The sequence below is a fragment of the Bubalus kerabau genome, chromosome 2 (assembly GCF_029407905.1).
Source record: "Bubalus kerabau isolate K-KA32 ecotype Philippines breed swamp buffalo chromosome 2, PCC_UOA_SB_1v2, whole genome shotgun sequence".
Taxonomy (NCBI): domain Eukaryota; kingdom Metazoa; phylum Chordata; class Mammalia; order Artiodactyla; family Bovidae; genus Bubalus; species Bubalus kerabau.
Window position 1 is genome coordinate 38,883,601 of NC_073625.1, and position 15,317 is coordinate 38,898,917.

Sequence of the window (15,317 nt, forward strand, 5' to 3'; positions counted from 1 at the left end):
TCCCATCATCACATCACACCATGTGGTCGCTCAGTCGTGTCCAACTCTTGGTGACCCCATGGTTTGGCCAGGCTCGGCTGTCATGTGGTTCTCCAGGCAAGAATAATGGAGCGGGTAGCCATGCCCTCCTCCATGGGATCTTCCTGACGCAGGGATCTATCCCAGATCTCCCACATTGCAGGCAGATTCTGGACCACCTGAGCCACCTAATGTAAATACACTCATCTGACCAATCATTTCTTTACTGGGTCTCACTGCCCAGGGCTCCTTGTGCTTCCCAGGGTATTAGCTCACAAAACCTGACAGATAATGAACTAAGCAAGCAGGGGCTGGATGGATGCAGTAGCTCCCCCAATGCCCACCCCCAGACCCCATCCTTTGTCTGCCTCTGGTCAAAAAGCTGATCTCTGCTGTGGGCTCACTGGACACAGTCAGCGATTCTGTGGCCTCACTCAGATGAGTGACCCCAAGTCAGTTTCCCCACTGGGCTAACTTTCAATCAGAGAGAAGACGGTGTATATTCCCTTCCTCCACTGGGCTCTGAGGGGATGTCCTGGGTAAGAATTAAGACAGAGCTGCAGAACTCCTCATGTGAGATTTTCGGCACAGCGCTAGGACATCGATGGGTCCCAGCGATGGGCGGTCCAGAGGTCAGAGCTCCTGACTCACAGCTGCCATGATGAAGCCCAGCGTGGCATGGGTGGGCATCAGGACAGCCTCCACCATGTGGCACAGAGCTGCAGGTGTGAGGACCTGTGATGAGCAAGCTCTCTGCTGGAAGCCAAGTGCTAGTGCGTTCCCTCCAGCCTGTGGGTAGAATGAGCAGTTCAAGAAAGTGGAAACAAGGTTGATGTCCATGAGTGGGGCAGAGTGGGGAGTGTGACCCTGCTGCCAGCCCTGGCATTGACCCCACAGGGCGTTGACCCCCCAGGCCAAAGTCAATGAGAGCCAGCTCTCTGACCACTCAACCTGGGCTCCAAAGCTGGTGACCTCTACTAATGACCCAGAGTGGACAGGCTGGAACTAGAGGGTCCTTGGCGGGCACTCGCTTATCTCCCCCACCTCCTAAGAGGCAGGAAAAGCAACCTTTTTTTTTTTTTTTTTTTTTTTTAATTTTTGCTGGGTCTTTGCTGCTGGGTCTTTGCTACTGAACCCGAGCTTTCTCTAGCTGCGGTAACTGGGGGCTCCTCTCTAGTTGTGGTCCTCAGGCTTCTCATTGCAGTGGCCTCCCTTGTTGCGGGTCCTGGACTCGAGATCGCAGGCTCAGCCACTTGGCACATGGGGTTAGGTGCCCCGAGGCATGTGGGATCTTCCAGGGCCAGGGATCAAACCCATGTCCCCTGCGCTGGCAGGAGGACTCCCAGCCACTGGACCACCAGAGAAGTCCCAAACCAACCTTAGTCCTGGTTTGGAGCCAGGCGGGCTATTCCTTTTCTCTTTTAGAAACCTCTCTCCCCTCAGCTGGTGCCCTGACCATTCTAGGTCCTTGGCTTCAGGGTCTTAATGTTTAGATCTTTAATCTTAATTGTAAGACTTATCCTAGAAACCCTGAAAGCAAGGGTATATTCTTAGCCTGGGAATGGTGAGTGACCTTCAGAGTATTGCTGACACTCTTCAACTGCGTGGAACATATGTGTCATTATGTCCGCAGATTTTAGTAAATAGCTTAGGGCTGTGCTACCATCTTGTCTTCAGCGAGATCCCTTGCCAGGAAGATGAAAACACAAACTTACAAAATTTTAATGTGCTGTTTCCAAAAGACATCTGATAACCCCACAATGGCGCATTTCAGAGGGCACAATAACAGGCGGTAAATGTCAGCCCAAGAGAGCTGTTTACACTCTCTGATCCTAGTTTCCAAATTACAGTATAAAACTTCTATTCACAACAAATTTGAAAATCAGCCTTTCTCCTACTGAACAAGCAAGTGTAATAGGAGGGACAAAGTGAGGGAAAAGAGGTGCATAAGACAGAATGCTTTCCTGGCAGTGTATTTTGGGGATTCCTGGTTGAACTGAATTATTTCTTCCCTGGGATAGTGATCTCAAGACTTTCTTCCAGAAACAAACATTTTTGTTCTTTCTTTAGGTTGTAGAATGCTTAATTTGTGTGACTCTCACACAAGTGTGTGCCTGGGAAGAAAATAAATGGTCTTCATCACATGGTAAACACTTCTGCTGTATGATGGACTCATGTTTGATGGAACTTCCTGAATAAAGTGAACTGACGAATTCACATTTAATGGATAATCCCTGAATTGCATTGGAAAGCTGAAGACTCATTCTATCGTTTTCTTTATTCATTGACTATTCTGTCAACATCTATTGAACACCTACTGTGTGCTAGAAAGTGTACTGGTAGCTGAGGCCATGGAACCAAAGTCTCTTCTCTTACTCAAGTTGGGTGAATGAAGGATGTCTTCCCAGTGAAGGCCATGTGTGAGCTGAGACTAAGAAATAAAGTACAAATCAGGCAGGGAAAGTCAGAGGACAAGTAGCTTAAGTGTGTTTCAGTGTGAGGAGAACACAATACGCCAGAAAGACGACTGACACTGTGTCAGGGGTTAGTTTGAGAACCAGGCTGATGAAACTCGAGAAAGTATGGCCAACGGGTGAAGGACCTGAGACACTAGAGAATTTGTCCTTCATCCTTTTAACAGAGAAACACTATAAATTGTACATGGAGGTGTGACGAGGGATGGGAACATGGAGAGACTGGGAACTCAGAGGCCACTGAGATTATCAGCAGTGACCACAGCTGCTTCAGAAAGCAGTTTGCTGCCTCTTGTGATGTTAAGCACATGTTGACCATGTGGAAACCCATATGCCAATGGAAACACAGATATCCTTCCACAAAGGGACACAAAACCTTGGTGACTGTTCACACTATAACACGCACACACACACACACTCAAAGCTCTTTCCCTCAGTCCATACATTTGTAGACATAGATTAACAGGTTGGGTTTCCCGGGGCTCAGTGATAAAGACTGCCTGCCAATGCAGGAGACACAGGAGATGTGGGCTTGATCCCTGGGTCAGAAAGATCTCCTGTAAAAGGAAAGGACAACCCACTGAAGTTTCCTTGCCTGGAAAATCGCACAGACTCAGTCCATGGGGTCACAGAAGAGTCAGACATGATTTAGCAACTAAACCCCACCACCAACAAATTAGGTTGTGGAGAACATCCATTTTAACAGTCACAGGAGCAGAGACTGAGACCTAAGAAAGTCAAGGCCTGTCCAGAGTTAATCAGCTAACGAGTGGTGTGGCCAGACTTCCAACTGAAATCTTCCCATCCAGTTCATGATGTCATGCACTCAGAAAGACCTCACAGGACCTGAGTGAGCAGTGTCTCTTTTTAAACAGGACTCAGCCGTGGGGAGTGTCTGCTGCTGCTATGGATGCTCCGATGCTGAAACTAGACTCTGCAGCAGTGTTTCTTCTGACTCTTGCATTCTCCAGGCAGGATGACACACCCATCAGTGTTCTGATACTTGCAGGCACCACCGATTTTATCACATTCAAGGTTTTTCTTTTTTCCTTTCCCTATAAAGGAAGAGGAGGTGAAAAACAAACAAATAAATAAGACCTGTGTAACTAAAGCTACCAGAATTCATCTTATATAGCTGCTGCTGCTGCTGCTAACTCGTTTCAGTCATGTCCGACTCTGTGCGACCCCATAGATGGCAGCCAACTAGGCACCTCCGTCCCTGGGAATCTCCAGGCAAGAATACTGGAGTGTTTTGCCATTACCTTCTCCAATGCATGAAAGTGAAAAGTGAAAGTGAAGTCACTCAGTCGTGCTGGACTCTTAGCGACCCCATGGACTGCAGCCTAACAGGCACATCCATCCATGGGATTTTCCAGGCAAGAGTACTGGAGTGGGGTGCCATTGCCTTCTCTGTCTTGTATAGCAAGGATCTCCAAATTACAGTCCACAGGGACACAACTGGCACTCTCCTTGGTTTGATGTGACCTACAAGCTTAGAATGATTTTCCACATTTTTTAAAATTATACTAAGAACTGAGAAGGGGACTTAAATTTTTCTATAGGAAGGTGATCATGCTCATTCATTTAAACAGGGTCTACTGGGCTTCCCTCAGGCTTCCCTGATGGTTAAGCTGGTAAAGAATCCCCCTACAAATGGGGGAGACATAGGAAATGCAGCTCTGATCCCTGGGTCATAAAGATCCCCTGGAGAAGGGAATGGCAACCTACTACAGTATCCTTGCCTGAGAATCCAATGGACAGAGGAGCCTGGTGGGCGACAGTCCATGGGGTTGCAAAGAGTGGACCACAACTGAGTGACTAAACAACTGGACCTGCTTCGTTAATGAATTCTGAGCGGAGCTGACATTTCCCTTCAGGGCTGGGGCCCTTAATCCCAAGGACGAGAGTCCTGAGAGCGCTTTGCTCAGACACAGGACCAGCAGCACCCACGGTGGTGGCTGCTCCTTGGGGGTCGGGGGTCTGATCAGAGCACCCAGGCCCTCCCGGGTTGGCGTCATTAGAGCAAGAATAAACTTTGGCTCTTGGAAGATGCTAAGGTCTGGAGGCGCTGTCCCCACAGCACAGCCTGGAGCATGCTTTATCCTGAGGAGGGCTGCCAGCAAAATGCAAGACACCCAGTTTAGCTTGGATTGCAGGTGAGCAACACATAACGTTGTAGGATAAGTATGTCCCGAGTGATGCACAGATCACACTTGAGCTAGGGTATTTGTTGGTTTTATGTAATTCAGTAAGTAAATCAGTTTTCTGCAATTGTTGAATATTAAATAAAGCAAGGTCTTTGGAGTCAAACCCATTTGGGCTTGAGTTAAAGTGCTCCCTACATTCAATCTGCACTCCTTTGAACAAATTACTTCATTTCTTGCTCCCATCTTGTAAAATGGCCTGCCTCATAAATATTGCTATGAGGAATATATTTGGGATAAGACATTAAAAGTTTCATTGTTTTAGTTAAAGTGGAAGTTCAGTTCACTTCAGTTCAGGCGCTCAGTCGTGTCTGACTCTTTGTGACCCCATGAATCGCAACACACCAGTCCTCCTTGTCCATCACCAGCTCCCAGAGTTCACTCAAACTTATGTCCATTGAGTCGGTGATGCCATCCAGCCATCTCATCCTCTATCATTCCCTTCTCCTCCTGCCCGTAATCCCTCCCAGCATCAAGGTCTTTTCCAATGAGTCAGCTCTTTGCATTAGGTGGCCAAAGTATTGGAGCTTCAGCTTCAGTATCAGTCCTTCCAATGAACACCCAGGACTGATCTCCTTTAGGATGGACTGGTTGGATCTCCTTGCAGTCCAAGGGACTCTCAAGAGTCTTCTCCAACACCACAATTCAAAAGCATGAATTCTTTGGCAGTCAGCTTTCTTCACAGTCCAACTCTCACATCCATACATGACCACTGGAAAAATCATAGCCTTGACTAGAGCGACCTTTGTTGGCAAAGTAATATCTCTGCTTTTCAATATACTATCTAGGTTGGTCATAAGTTTCGTTCCAAGAAGTGAGCGTCTTTTAATTTCATGGCTGCAGCCACCATCTGCAGTGATTTTGAAGCCCAAAAAAATAAAGACTGGCACTGTTTCCACTGTTTCCCCATCTATTTGCCATGAAGTGATGGGACCAGGTACCATGATCTTAGTTTCTGAAAGTTGAGTTTTAAGCCAACTTTTTCACTCTCCACTTTCACTTTCATCAAGAGGCTTTAGCTCCTCTTCACTTTCTGCCATAAGAATAGTGTCATCTGCATATCTGAGGTTATTGATATTTCTCCTGGCAATCTTGATTCCAGCTTGTGCTTCTTCCAGCCCAGCATTTCTCATGATGTACTCTGCATATAAGTTAAATAAGCAGATGATGATATACAGCCTTGACATACACGTTTTCTGATTTGGAACCAGTCTGTTGTTCCATGTCCAGTTCTAACTGTTGCTTCCTGACCTGCATACAGATTTCTCAAGAGGCCAGGCATATGGTCTGGTATTCCCATCTCTTTCAGAATTTTCCACAGTTTATTGTGATCCACACAGTCAAAGGCTTTGGGCATAGTCAAGAAAGCAGAAATAGATGTTTTTCTGGAACTCCCTTGCTTTTGCGATGTACCAGAGGATGATGGCAATTTGATCTCTGGTTCCTCTGCCTTTTCTAAAACCAGCTTGAACATCTGCAAGTTCACGGTTCATGTACTGCTGAAGCCTGGCTTGGAGAATTTTGAGCACTGCTTTACTGGCGTGTGAGATGAGTGCAATGTGTATTCGTTTGAGCATTCTTTGGCATTGCCTTTCTTTAGGATTGGAAGTGGTCAACATGATTTACTATTATTATTAGTGTTACTGTTAGTCACATGGAAATGATTCGTAAGCCATAAAGTCCCCTGTAAATGTTTTCTATCACCATTACAATTTATGGGTTTACCACCAACTAGTTAAGGGCAATCATGGGAGGCTATTTTTCACTTCTTTAAGCTTCTCTTTCATTATTTGTAAAATGGAGCATGTCGCATATGCTATGCTTCTCTCAGATTTTATATTATTCCATTTAGCACATCACTGGTTGATGAATCAACTTGAACTTCCCTACTCTAGGCTCCAAGGTCATGCACCATATCACCTGACCAGTTGCATCTGCCACTTACCCGATGTTGTCTGGATAAGACACACAAGTAAGAGGAAGAGAAGGTACAGTAGCTTCATGATGGGAAAGCAGTTTTTAGAATTCCAAGTAGTACAAGTGTCTGGTGGCACACCTGAATCGGGGCAGGCGATCTGGGAGAGAGTTTGAAAATTTCAGCTGGAAAGAAAGTGCTTTTATCCTAGCAGAGATATTCAGCTGGGCCTTGGCCTAATTTGAGGATGTTTCATCTATCGACACATGGTCCAAGTGTTTGCCTGTCATAAAGGAAGTGGGTTGCAGGAAGTCAGGGTTTCCACATTGATTCTCACTTCTGCTTATGGCTCTGAGGTTTGGTTCATTTTTTTGGAGAAAAATCATGAAACATTGAATTCTGTTAGAAAACTATTCATTTCTTTTTTTCACCTTTATTTCATGTCTCTGTATCTGTCCATTTCTCTTTTCAGAATAAACACCCTTAATCCATGGGTTGCAAAGACTTAGACATGACGGATTTACTGAACAACAACAACTCATCACACATACACATTTTACAATCGAAAAATGAGAAGGAGTTTTGGAAATTAAAATGATATTTTGTCACTCTCAATATTTTTTTTTTGCTACCATTTCCAGAGAGAATTGATCCATCCTAAGCAACCTCTTGCATAGACCACAATCAGGTGAGGCTTTATGGGCTAGAGTATTTTTTAATACAGATAACTCATCAATGTATTCCTGAGTGAAAAGCACCAAAGGATACCAGATAAGGGGCTTCCCAGGTGGCCCTAGTGACAAAGAGCTCACCTGCCAATGCAGGAGATGCAGTTTTGATCCCTGGGTCGGGAAGATGCCCTGGAGAAGGGAATGGCAACCCACTCCAGTATCCTTGCTGGAGAATCCCATGGACAGAGGAGCCTGGTTGGCTACAGTCCATGGGGTCACAAAGAGTTGGACGTAACTGAAGTGACTTAGCACACACACATACCAGATAAATCATTGATATTTTTTGCATATCTTCCTTCTCTCCATTTGGTTTTGCTTTACAGTGTTCATATCTTTCTTTTTCTTTATATGTAAGTCTGCAAAGTAACAAGTCCTGTTTTATTATCTTACAGTCTCAGCACCTAAAACAGTGGCTGGCATAGAGCAGGTAGTTAAACATTTGTTTCTATGAATAGGTACTATTGTGGAAAAGTCAACAAATAAGTGAATAAATAAATGGATGAATGGAGGGAATGAGGGAGGGAAGGAGAAAAGAAAGGAAGGCTTGGGCATAATCCTTAGGGTTTTGAAGGTCTGGAGAGAGTCCATTAAGTTGCTTTATCCCAAAGTGTTCCCGAGCAGAAGCACCCACTCACCCATTCCCAACATAACAGGTCAAAGCAGTTCATAATACATCATGGTCTCTAGCCTTCCCTCACCACCTCTCTTCCATCTTACCTGAAGTATACGTTCTAACGTTTTTCTCTCTGTCCTGAGGCAACTTAGCAATAAAATGTTTTCACTTTTCATCTTTTGATCAGCATTTAAATCTTTCACTAAGTGGAATTCTATTTTAGTTTAGTGACATCAACCTAAAAACAGAGCAAGTGTTTGTAGCAAGCTGTTTAAAGAAGTCTTACTTAATTCTACAGAATAGCTGTGAGGGTTTTACTTCCTTGGCCCCACCAACAGTACTTTTACAATAATAGAAAAGAAAGTATAGACTTATAGGCATTGGCCGCATTTCTCTCTTGTACTTTTATACTGAAAGTGTTTCTTTACACTGATTCCCTAATTGTTACCCATCTATTCCCACCCCTTCTTCAACTACAGATGTCTCTGATTCTCTCCTGGAAACCTACCTTGCAGATGGATCCTCTGCCCTTCTCAGGTGGACTGCAGCAGAGACACCTGGGAGCTCCTGTCTACAGCTACATGCTTAAAGGCCAGATCAACAAAAGGCAGAGGAAGGGGTGAGTGAGGTCACACAGGATGCCTCCTGATCCCCGTTGGCAGGAGTCTTCCTGGCAGAGCGGTGGGGGACAGCCAGACTCGATGGCATTGTTGACACCAAAATGTTGGTTTTCTCTGCCCACTGGAGCCAAATAAAATTTGCAGAGACAGAGTTTGGGGCAAACAGAAAGATGGCTTTAACCCTTAAGCCGGCAGAAGGGAGAACACAATAGGTTCCTGCCTCAAGGAGCCTGTCTCCCCTTCATCGGGAATGCAGGGGATCAAACAGTTGGACTCACAGTCAGGGCTTGGAGATACGGGACAAAAGGTGTAGGGGTCCTGAATTCTCTCTTTTTGCACTGTTTGGAAATAGTCACTAGGCCAGTGTCAGGTAGCTAGGTATTTGGGTCTGGCACTTGGTCCCGGTTGTTGAGTCCATTGTCCTTTGGGGATTTCCTGCTGACTTTCTTCCTGTAATTCAAAAGGGGGAAAGCAAACCACTACGGGGTGGCTTCCAAAAAGAGTGCACCATAAAGTTAAGCATCAACAAGAGGTTAAAATAGAGCAAAGAGAGGTACCAAACTACAAGGGGAAGTTTATGATGCCATAAAGTTAAGTACCAGGACGTGGCTAGAATAAGTTAAAGAATCCTAGATGCAGAGTGTGGCTTCTGCATAGTTAGAGGGCAACAGGTACAGATGTAGTTTGCATAATAGGTTAGTCTTCTGAAAAGAAGAAACTTAGGTATCAATGCAGACTGTTGATTGTTAGCAAAGTAACGCTCAAAATCCTCCAAGCTAGGCTTCAACAGTACATGAACTGAGTGCTTCCATATGTACAAGCTAGATTTAGAAAAGGCAGAGGAACCAGAGATCAAATTGCTGGCATCTGTTGGACCATAGAATAAGCAAGACATTTCCAGAAAACATCTACTTCTGCTTCATTGACTATGCTCAAGCCTTTGACTCTGTGGATCACAATAAACTGTGGAAAATTCTGAAGGAGATGCACCACCTGCCCTGACTCCTGCAAAACCTGTATGCAGCTCAAGAAGCAACACTTAGAACCAGACATGGAAAAACAGATTGGTTCCAACTGGGAAAGTAGTAAGTCAAGGCTATATATTGTCAGCCTGCTTATTTAACTTCTGTGCAGAGTTCATCATGCAAAATGCCAGGCGGGATGAAACACAAGCTGGATCAGGATTGCTGGGAGAAATATCAATAAGCTCAGATTGCAGATACCACCCTTATGGCAGAAAGTGAAGAGGAACAAAAGAACCTCTTGATGAAGGTGAAAGCGGAGAGTGGAAAAAGCTGACTTAAAACTTGACATTCCAAAAACTAAAATCATGGCCTATGATACCATCATTTCATGGCAAATAGATGGGGAAACAGTGGAAGCAATAGATGACTTTATTTTTTAGGCTCCAAAATCACTGCAGATGGTGACTGCAGCCATGAAATTAAAAGACGCTAGCTCCTTGTAAGAAAAGCTATGACCAACCTAGACAGCTTATTAAAAAGCAGAGACATTACTTTGCCAACAAATGTCCATCTAGTCAAAGCTATGGTTTTTCCAGTAGTCATGTATGGATGTGAGAGTTGGACTATAAGGAAAGCTGAGCACCGAAGGATTGATGCCACTGAACTGTGGTGTTGGAGAAGACTCTTGAGAGTCCCTTAGACTGCAAGGAGATCCAATCAGTCCATCCTAAAGGAAATCAGTCCTGAATATTCATTGGAAGGACTGATGCTGAAGCTGAAACTCCAATACTTCGGCCACCTGATGGGAAGAAGTAACTCATTTGAAAAGACCCTGATGCTGGAAAAGATTGAAGGTGGGAGGAGAAGGGGATGACAGAGGATGAGATGGTTGGATGGCATCACTAACTTGATGGATATGAGTTTGAGTAACCTCCGGGAGTTGGTGATGGACAGGGAGGCCTGGCATGCTGCATTCCTTTGGTTTGCAAAGACTCAGATATGACTGGGCAACTGAACTGAACTGTAGCATATGAGATCTTAGTTCCCTGACCAGGGATGAACCCATGCCCCTTGCATTGGCAGCTGGAGTTCTAACCATTGGACCATCAGAGAAGTCTCTGCTTTTAGTTTTTGTAGCTGCACTAGACAGGGGCAAGACGTAGAGAGGGTTTGGGTGTCACTCCTGAGTAAACATGAGAAATGAGACCCAGGACCCAGGTGGAAAGGCTGGCCATGGACCAGAGCATGAGCCCATTTGGTTCATGAGTCACATGGGAAAGCCATCATCTTCCCAGTGCTGAAATGACACGAGCATTCCTCCCATGCAGGAGTCCAACATGACACCCAGAAATGTTAAGGCAATAAAACATCAACAGATACAAGAATGAAACTTAAAATTAAGTAGAAATTCAAAACTGAAATCCCAACAAAGACTATGATAAAAACAGTACCACCAAACCACACTTGCTGCTGCTAAGTCGCTTCAGTCGTGTCTGACTCTGCGTGACCCCATAGATGGCAGCCCACCAGGCTCCCCCGTCCCTGGGATTCTCCAGGCAAGAACACTGGAGTGGGTTGCCATTTCCTTCTCCAGAGCATGAAAGTGAAAGTGAAAGTGAAGTCACTCAGTCGTGTCCGACTCAGTGACCCCACGGACTGCAGCCTACCAGGCTCCTCTGTCCATGGGATTTTCCAGGCAAGAGTACTGGAGTGGGTCGCCATTGCCTTCTCCGAAACCACACTTAATGGCAGATAAATATTCCATGATAATAAAACAAACTAAAAATAAAGGATAAAAGGGATACAAGATATATGAGGTGTAAGACTGAGTCCCAAATACAACCTTCGAGATGAAGAGTTGGCAGATGCACCATGGGTATTTCTGTGAAAAAAGAAATATAAAGTTGAGTAAAATGTTGACAGCTGTTTTCATTTTTTTCCTCCATTAAACACACACAGGTTTGTCTCTTTTGAGCTGCTAATTTTAGGCTCAAGGCATGATTTTAAGCTACTGCTGTATTGATTTCCTGTTGCCGCTGTAGCAAATTGCCACAAGCTACGTGGCTTAAAGGAACACATACTTGTTATTGTGGTTCTGAGGATCCAAAGTCCCAAATGCGTCTCATTGGCTTCAAATCACGATGTCAGCAGGATGCTGTTCCTTCTGGAGGCTTCCTTCCTTCTCACGCTTAGAAGCTGCCTGCCCTCCTTGGCTTATGGCCTCTGCACATCAGTGTGAGCTGATGAGAGGCTGGTTTAGCCTCTCAGCATGCATCTCTGACACTGGTCTGCATCCCTCCTCCACTTCTAAGGCTCCTTGTAATGAGATGGCATTGTGCACAGCCATATACTCCACGTCATTTCCCTATCTTAAGGCCAGATGATGAGGTACCTTAATTCCACCTGTGCTGCAATTCTTTCTTGTCACGTGTCTGCCCTTTCAGGCTACTGAAACAGAAACACGATAGGCCAGGTGGCTCTTTTTTTGCACTTTGTTTTTTAACTGAAGGATGATTGCTTTACAGAATTTCGTGGTTTTCTGTCATAGAAAAACAAGAATCATCCATGGGTTCACCCATGCCCCCTCCCTCCCGAAACTTCATCCCGTTTCCTTCCCCATCCCACCTTTCTAGCTGGTCTCAGAGCCCCTGTTTGAGTTCCCTGAGTCACACAGCAAATTCCTGCTGGCTATCTATTTTACATGTGGTATTGTAATAGGTGGCTTACCAACAATAGACCCTTATTTCTCAGTTTTGAAGGCTGGGAGCTCCACGATCAAGATAGAGCAGGTGGCTGGTGGACGGTGGTCTTCTCCCTGTGTCCTCAGAGGGCACAAGGGGTGAGGCATCTCTCTGGGGTCTCTTTCATAAAGGCCCTCATTACACCCAGGAGGGTCCCACCCTCATGACCAAATCATCTCCCAAAGGCCCTGTCTCCTAACACCATCCCCTTGGTGACCTCAGCTTGCACTGAGGAAAGAGTTAGAGCAAAGACCAGAGAGCTGCTCACACGTACAGCATGCACCAGCAAGGCTCTTGGTTTAACTAGCAAACCCTCTGAAGAAACTGCAAGCAGGCTGAGGTCATCATGCTCGCCCCGCCCCCTGCGGTCTCTGTGTTCTGTGCTGTGTTGTCTTCATTGAATTGTGCTTTCCACAGGACTTGTTTTTCCATAGCATCTAGTTGTATCATATCATGTACACACAGAGAGACATGCTTTGTTCATGTCAACTCTGTCATTCAGTTGATGACAATTTGTGAAGCAATATCTCGTCTCAATGCCCAGCACATACCAGAATAGGACAAGTCCATGTCTATAGAGATCTTATAGCCCAAAAGGAAATCAGAAGTGTATCCAGTGTGCACAAGGCAGGTATAAGAAGCAGAAACCAAATGGAAGTGAGGGCGGCAGGGGGACAGGGGAGGGGAGTTTCCTCCTGGGGTGGGGGTGGGGGCTTTCCTATGGGACTGGTGTGCTGGTGATTTTGGACCCCTGGGGTTCATGTTTGAGGGGAGACGTGGGGCAGGACAGGGTGCCCTGGGCTGGGAAGCAGGAAGGACAGTAGACAGAGGGGCTGGGGCAGGTCAGGCCCCCAAGGAACAGGGGTTCACACCCGTGGGAGCACAGAGCACCCCACCACAATTCCGCGATGGTTCGTGCGGGGAGCTCAGATAGTATCCTCAGGGATTTCGGAATTCGCCTGGGATCAGACACCACACAACAACCTCAGTGACCAGTGGGCAAGATTCTTTAACTTGAACAAAATTTATTCTGGTTTAAATTTTAGACATTCTGTCGAAGGGCACAGTTTCTGTCTCCGCTTAGGTCCCGGCCGCATCTTCGTCGTCTTCTACCACGACCTGCAGCATTTTATTGGGCGCCCGAAACAGGTGCCAATCTGTCTCATGTGTCCAGGGCACCTGATCGGAAAACAGACGCCTCTCTTCCTATGGCAGCTTAGAGGACCACTTATTCCTTGAGTAAATCATAAAAAGAGAACAAAGAGGCAAAAACGTGTCAGCAGGAAAGCGGCATCTCAAGAAGGCCAGCTGTGTCCCCTCTGAGCAAGGCCCTGGGGCTTTCTGTGCTGAGATGTGGACACGGCCTCATGACAACAAGATATGAGTCCAGGACCCCGTAGACCAGCTTCCAGACAGACACTGACCGTGCCCAGGCTCTGGTGGTCCCTCACGTTTCCAGAACCAGAGGTTGAGGGACTGGGGTGTGAGGACCCCAGTTGTGTGCGGGGTCAGCTCCACCATGAGGGCAAAGACTGGGAAGCTCTGCTACATCCACCTTCCCACCAGGAGTCAGAAGCCCCCCCACGGGTTCTATTTTCACCGTTTAGTTTTCCAACTCATGGAGTCAGTCAAGTAGCAGAGCTGAGATAGGAGGAAAAGATGCAGCTAAAAGTGTAAGAACCGTTTAAAGAGAACTTACTCTCAAAGCAACTTACAGCTGACAGTGACAATGGTTCAGAAAAAAAAAAGTTTTGTATCCTGGTCTCTACTGACTCAGAACACTCTCAGCGCTGGTGCCAGTCAGCCCCTCTCCTCCTCCCTTTGTGGTTTCCTCCCAACCAGAGGCCTTCACGTCCTCTCACATGCCTGACCAGGGGCCTTCCAGTCTTCCTCACAAGACTTTTTCCTCTTGACCACAAGGTACCTCTGGTCCCTCTCTAGTTCCCTGCCCAGGGATTGAACCCACGCCCCAGGCACTGAGAGGCCACATTCCTTACACCCCTGTCCTCTCTTGCTGCCATTGTGCTAAGAGTTGGGTTACAGTCATAAACAACACTGATTAAACAAGGCCTTTTCAACTTGATTTTGACATCTAATCAATTGTCTCAGGTCTCAGTCTCCGCAGCCTCTCCCTCCCTCCCTCTCTCCCTCCCTCCTTCCTTCCTACCTATTTTCATCCTATTTCAGGAAATATCAAGGGTAAGATGAAAATCAGACAGCCGATCCTGCACACTGCTTTGGATGTGCTGCCTCCCATCTATGGAGCGATGGGAGCATCAGCGACGTGTCCTAGAGGACCTTCCTGCTGAGGAGACTGAGCACGGAGCATCCCAAGGGCAGCTCCTGAAGCCCATGCTCGGGCTGACTCTCCTCTGGACTTCTCTGGTCCCCTAGAGCTGCCACCCTTCAGATAGAGAGTTTTATAAAGCGACATTCTGTGCTTCTGTCATGGGACAAAATCAAATTTCTTGCTTTTTTGAAAAGAAAAAAAGGAGAGTCACTTAACTGAGGCATCTTTTGTTTACTCCTCATGAAACCAATGAGGAGACAGGCTCAGAAGCTTTGACTCACTACAATGGCTTAGAAACAACCAGGAATTTTGCAGGGCAGTTCTCAGCCCCCTCTTCCTTCTGAAGGACTCAGTGCTGGCTTCTCAGAAGCATCAAATATGGTGGGTTTAGTCTGACCATGTGTAGATGGGGGTAGCAGGACAGAAGGAGGTAGAAACAGGAGAGAGAGCCTGCGGCTCCCCCCGGGGCTGCCATGAGCTCACCTGACCCAGCAAACAGGACCAGGAAGAGGAGCCCGAGGAGCAGGTGATGGAGCCTCATGCTGGCGTCCCGAGCTCTACGGCTGACAATGGAGAAGAGGCTGCGCTTGCTGCTTTATAAAGGTCCCAGGTTCTGGGAGGAATTCTGCACTGGCTGTGGTTTGGTTATTAGGAACTGGTTAACTAAGCCTCTTCCCTGTGTGTCATGGGAGTGTCCTTTATAGCACAAAGCAGGGGCAGTCACTTGTATGCTAATGAGGCTGTGG

The 15,317-nt window shown here is 46.4% G+C and overlaps 2 protein-coding genes across 7 annotated transcripts; both read right to left on the bottom strand.

Moving 5' to 3' along the window:
• Positions 1-1,410: 1,410 nt before the first annotated feature.
• Positions 1,411-12,580, bottom strand: LOC129643232 (beta-defensin 33-like). Of its 6 annotated transcripts, none has more exons than XR_008710178.1 (4): positions 12,268-12,580; positions 11,622-11,763; positions 11,384-11,422; positions 8,486-9,025 (listed from the first exon to the last, which is right to left on the bottom strand). XR_008710178.1 is itself a non-coding variant. In XM_055567486.1 (2 exons), the coding sequence occupies exons 1-2, from the start codon at positions 6,697-6,699 to the stop codon at positions 3,420-3,422; spliced, it is 186 nt and encodes a 61-aa protein (XP_055423461.1). In that variant the 3' UTR covers positions 1,411-3,419. The 6 variants fall into 6 exon arrangements, 1 of the variants encoding a protein (XP_055423461.1); XR_008710176.1 differs by having other exon boundaries at positions 11,622-12,079; XR_008710177.1 differs by lacking the exons at positions 8,486-9,025; positions 11,384-11,422 and adding an exon at positions 3,422-3,547 and having other exon boundaries at positions 11,622-12,079.
• Positions 12,581-13,390: 810 nt separating this feature from the next.
• Positions 13,391-15,112, bottom strand: LOC129643230 (beta-defensin 11-like). Its single transcript, XM_055567485.1, has 2 exons — positions 15,055-15,112; positions 13,391-13,527 (listed from the first exon to the last, which is right to left on the bottom strand). Exons 1-2 carry the CDS (start codon positions 15,110-15,112, stop codon positions 13,391-13,393), a joined length of 195 nt encoding a protein of 64 aa, XP_055423460.1.
• Positions 15,113-15,317: the final 205 nt, after the last annotated feature.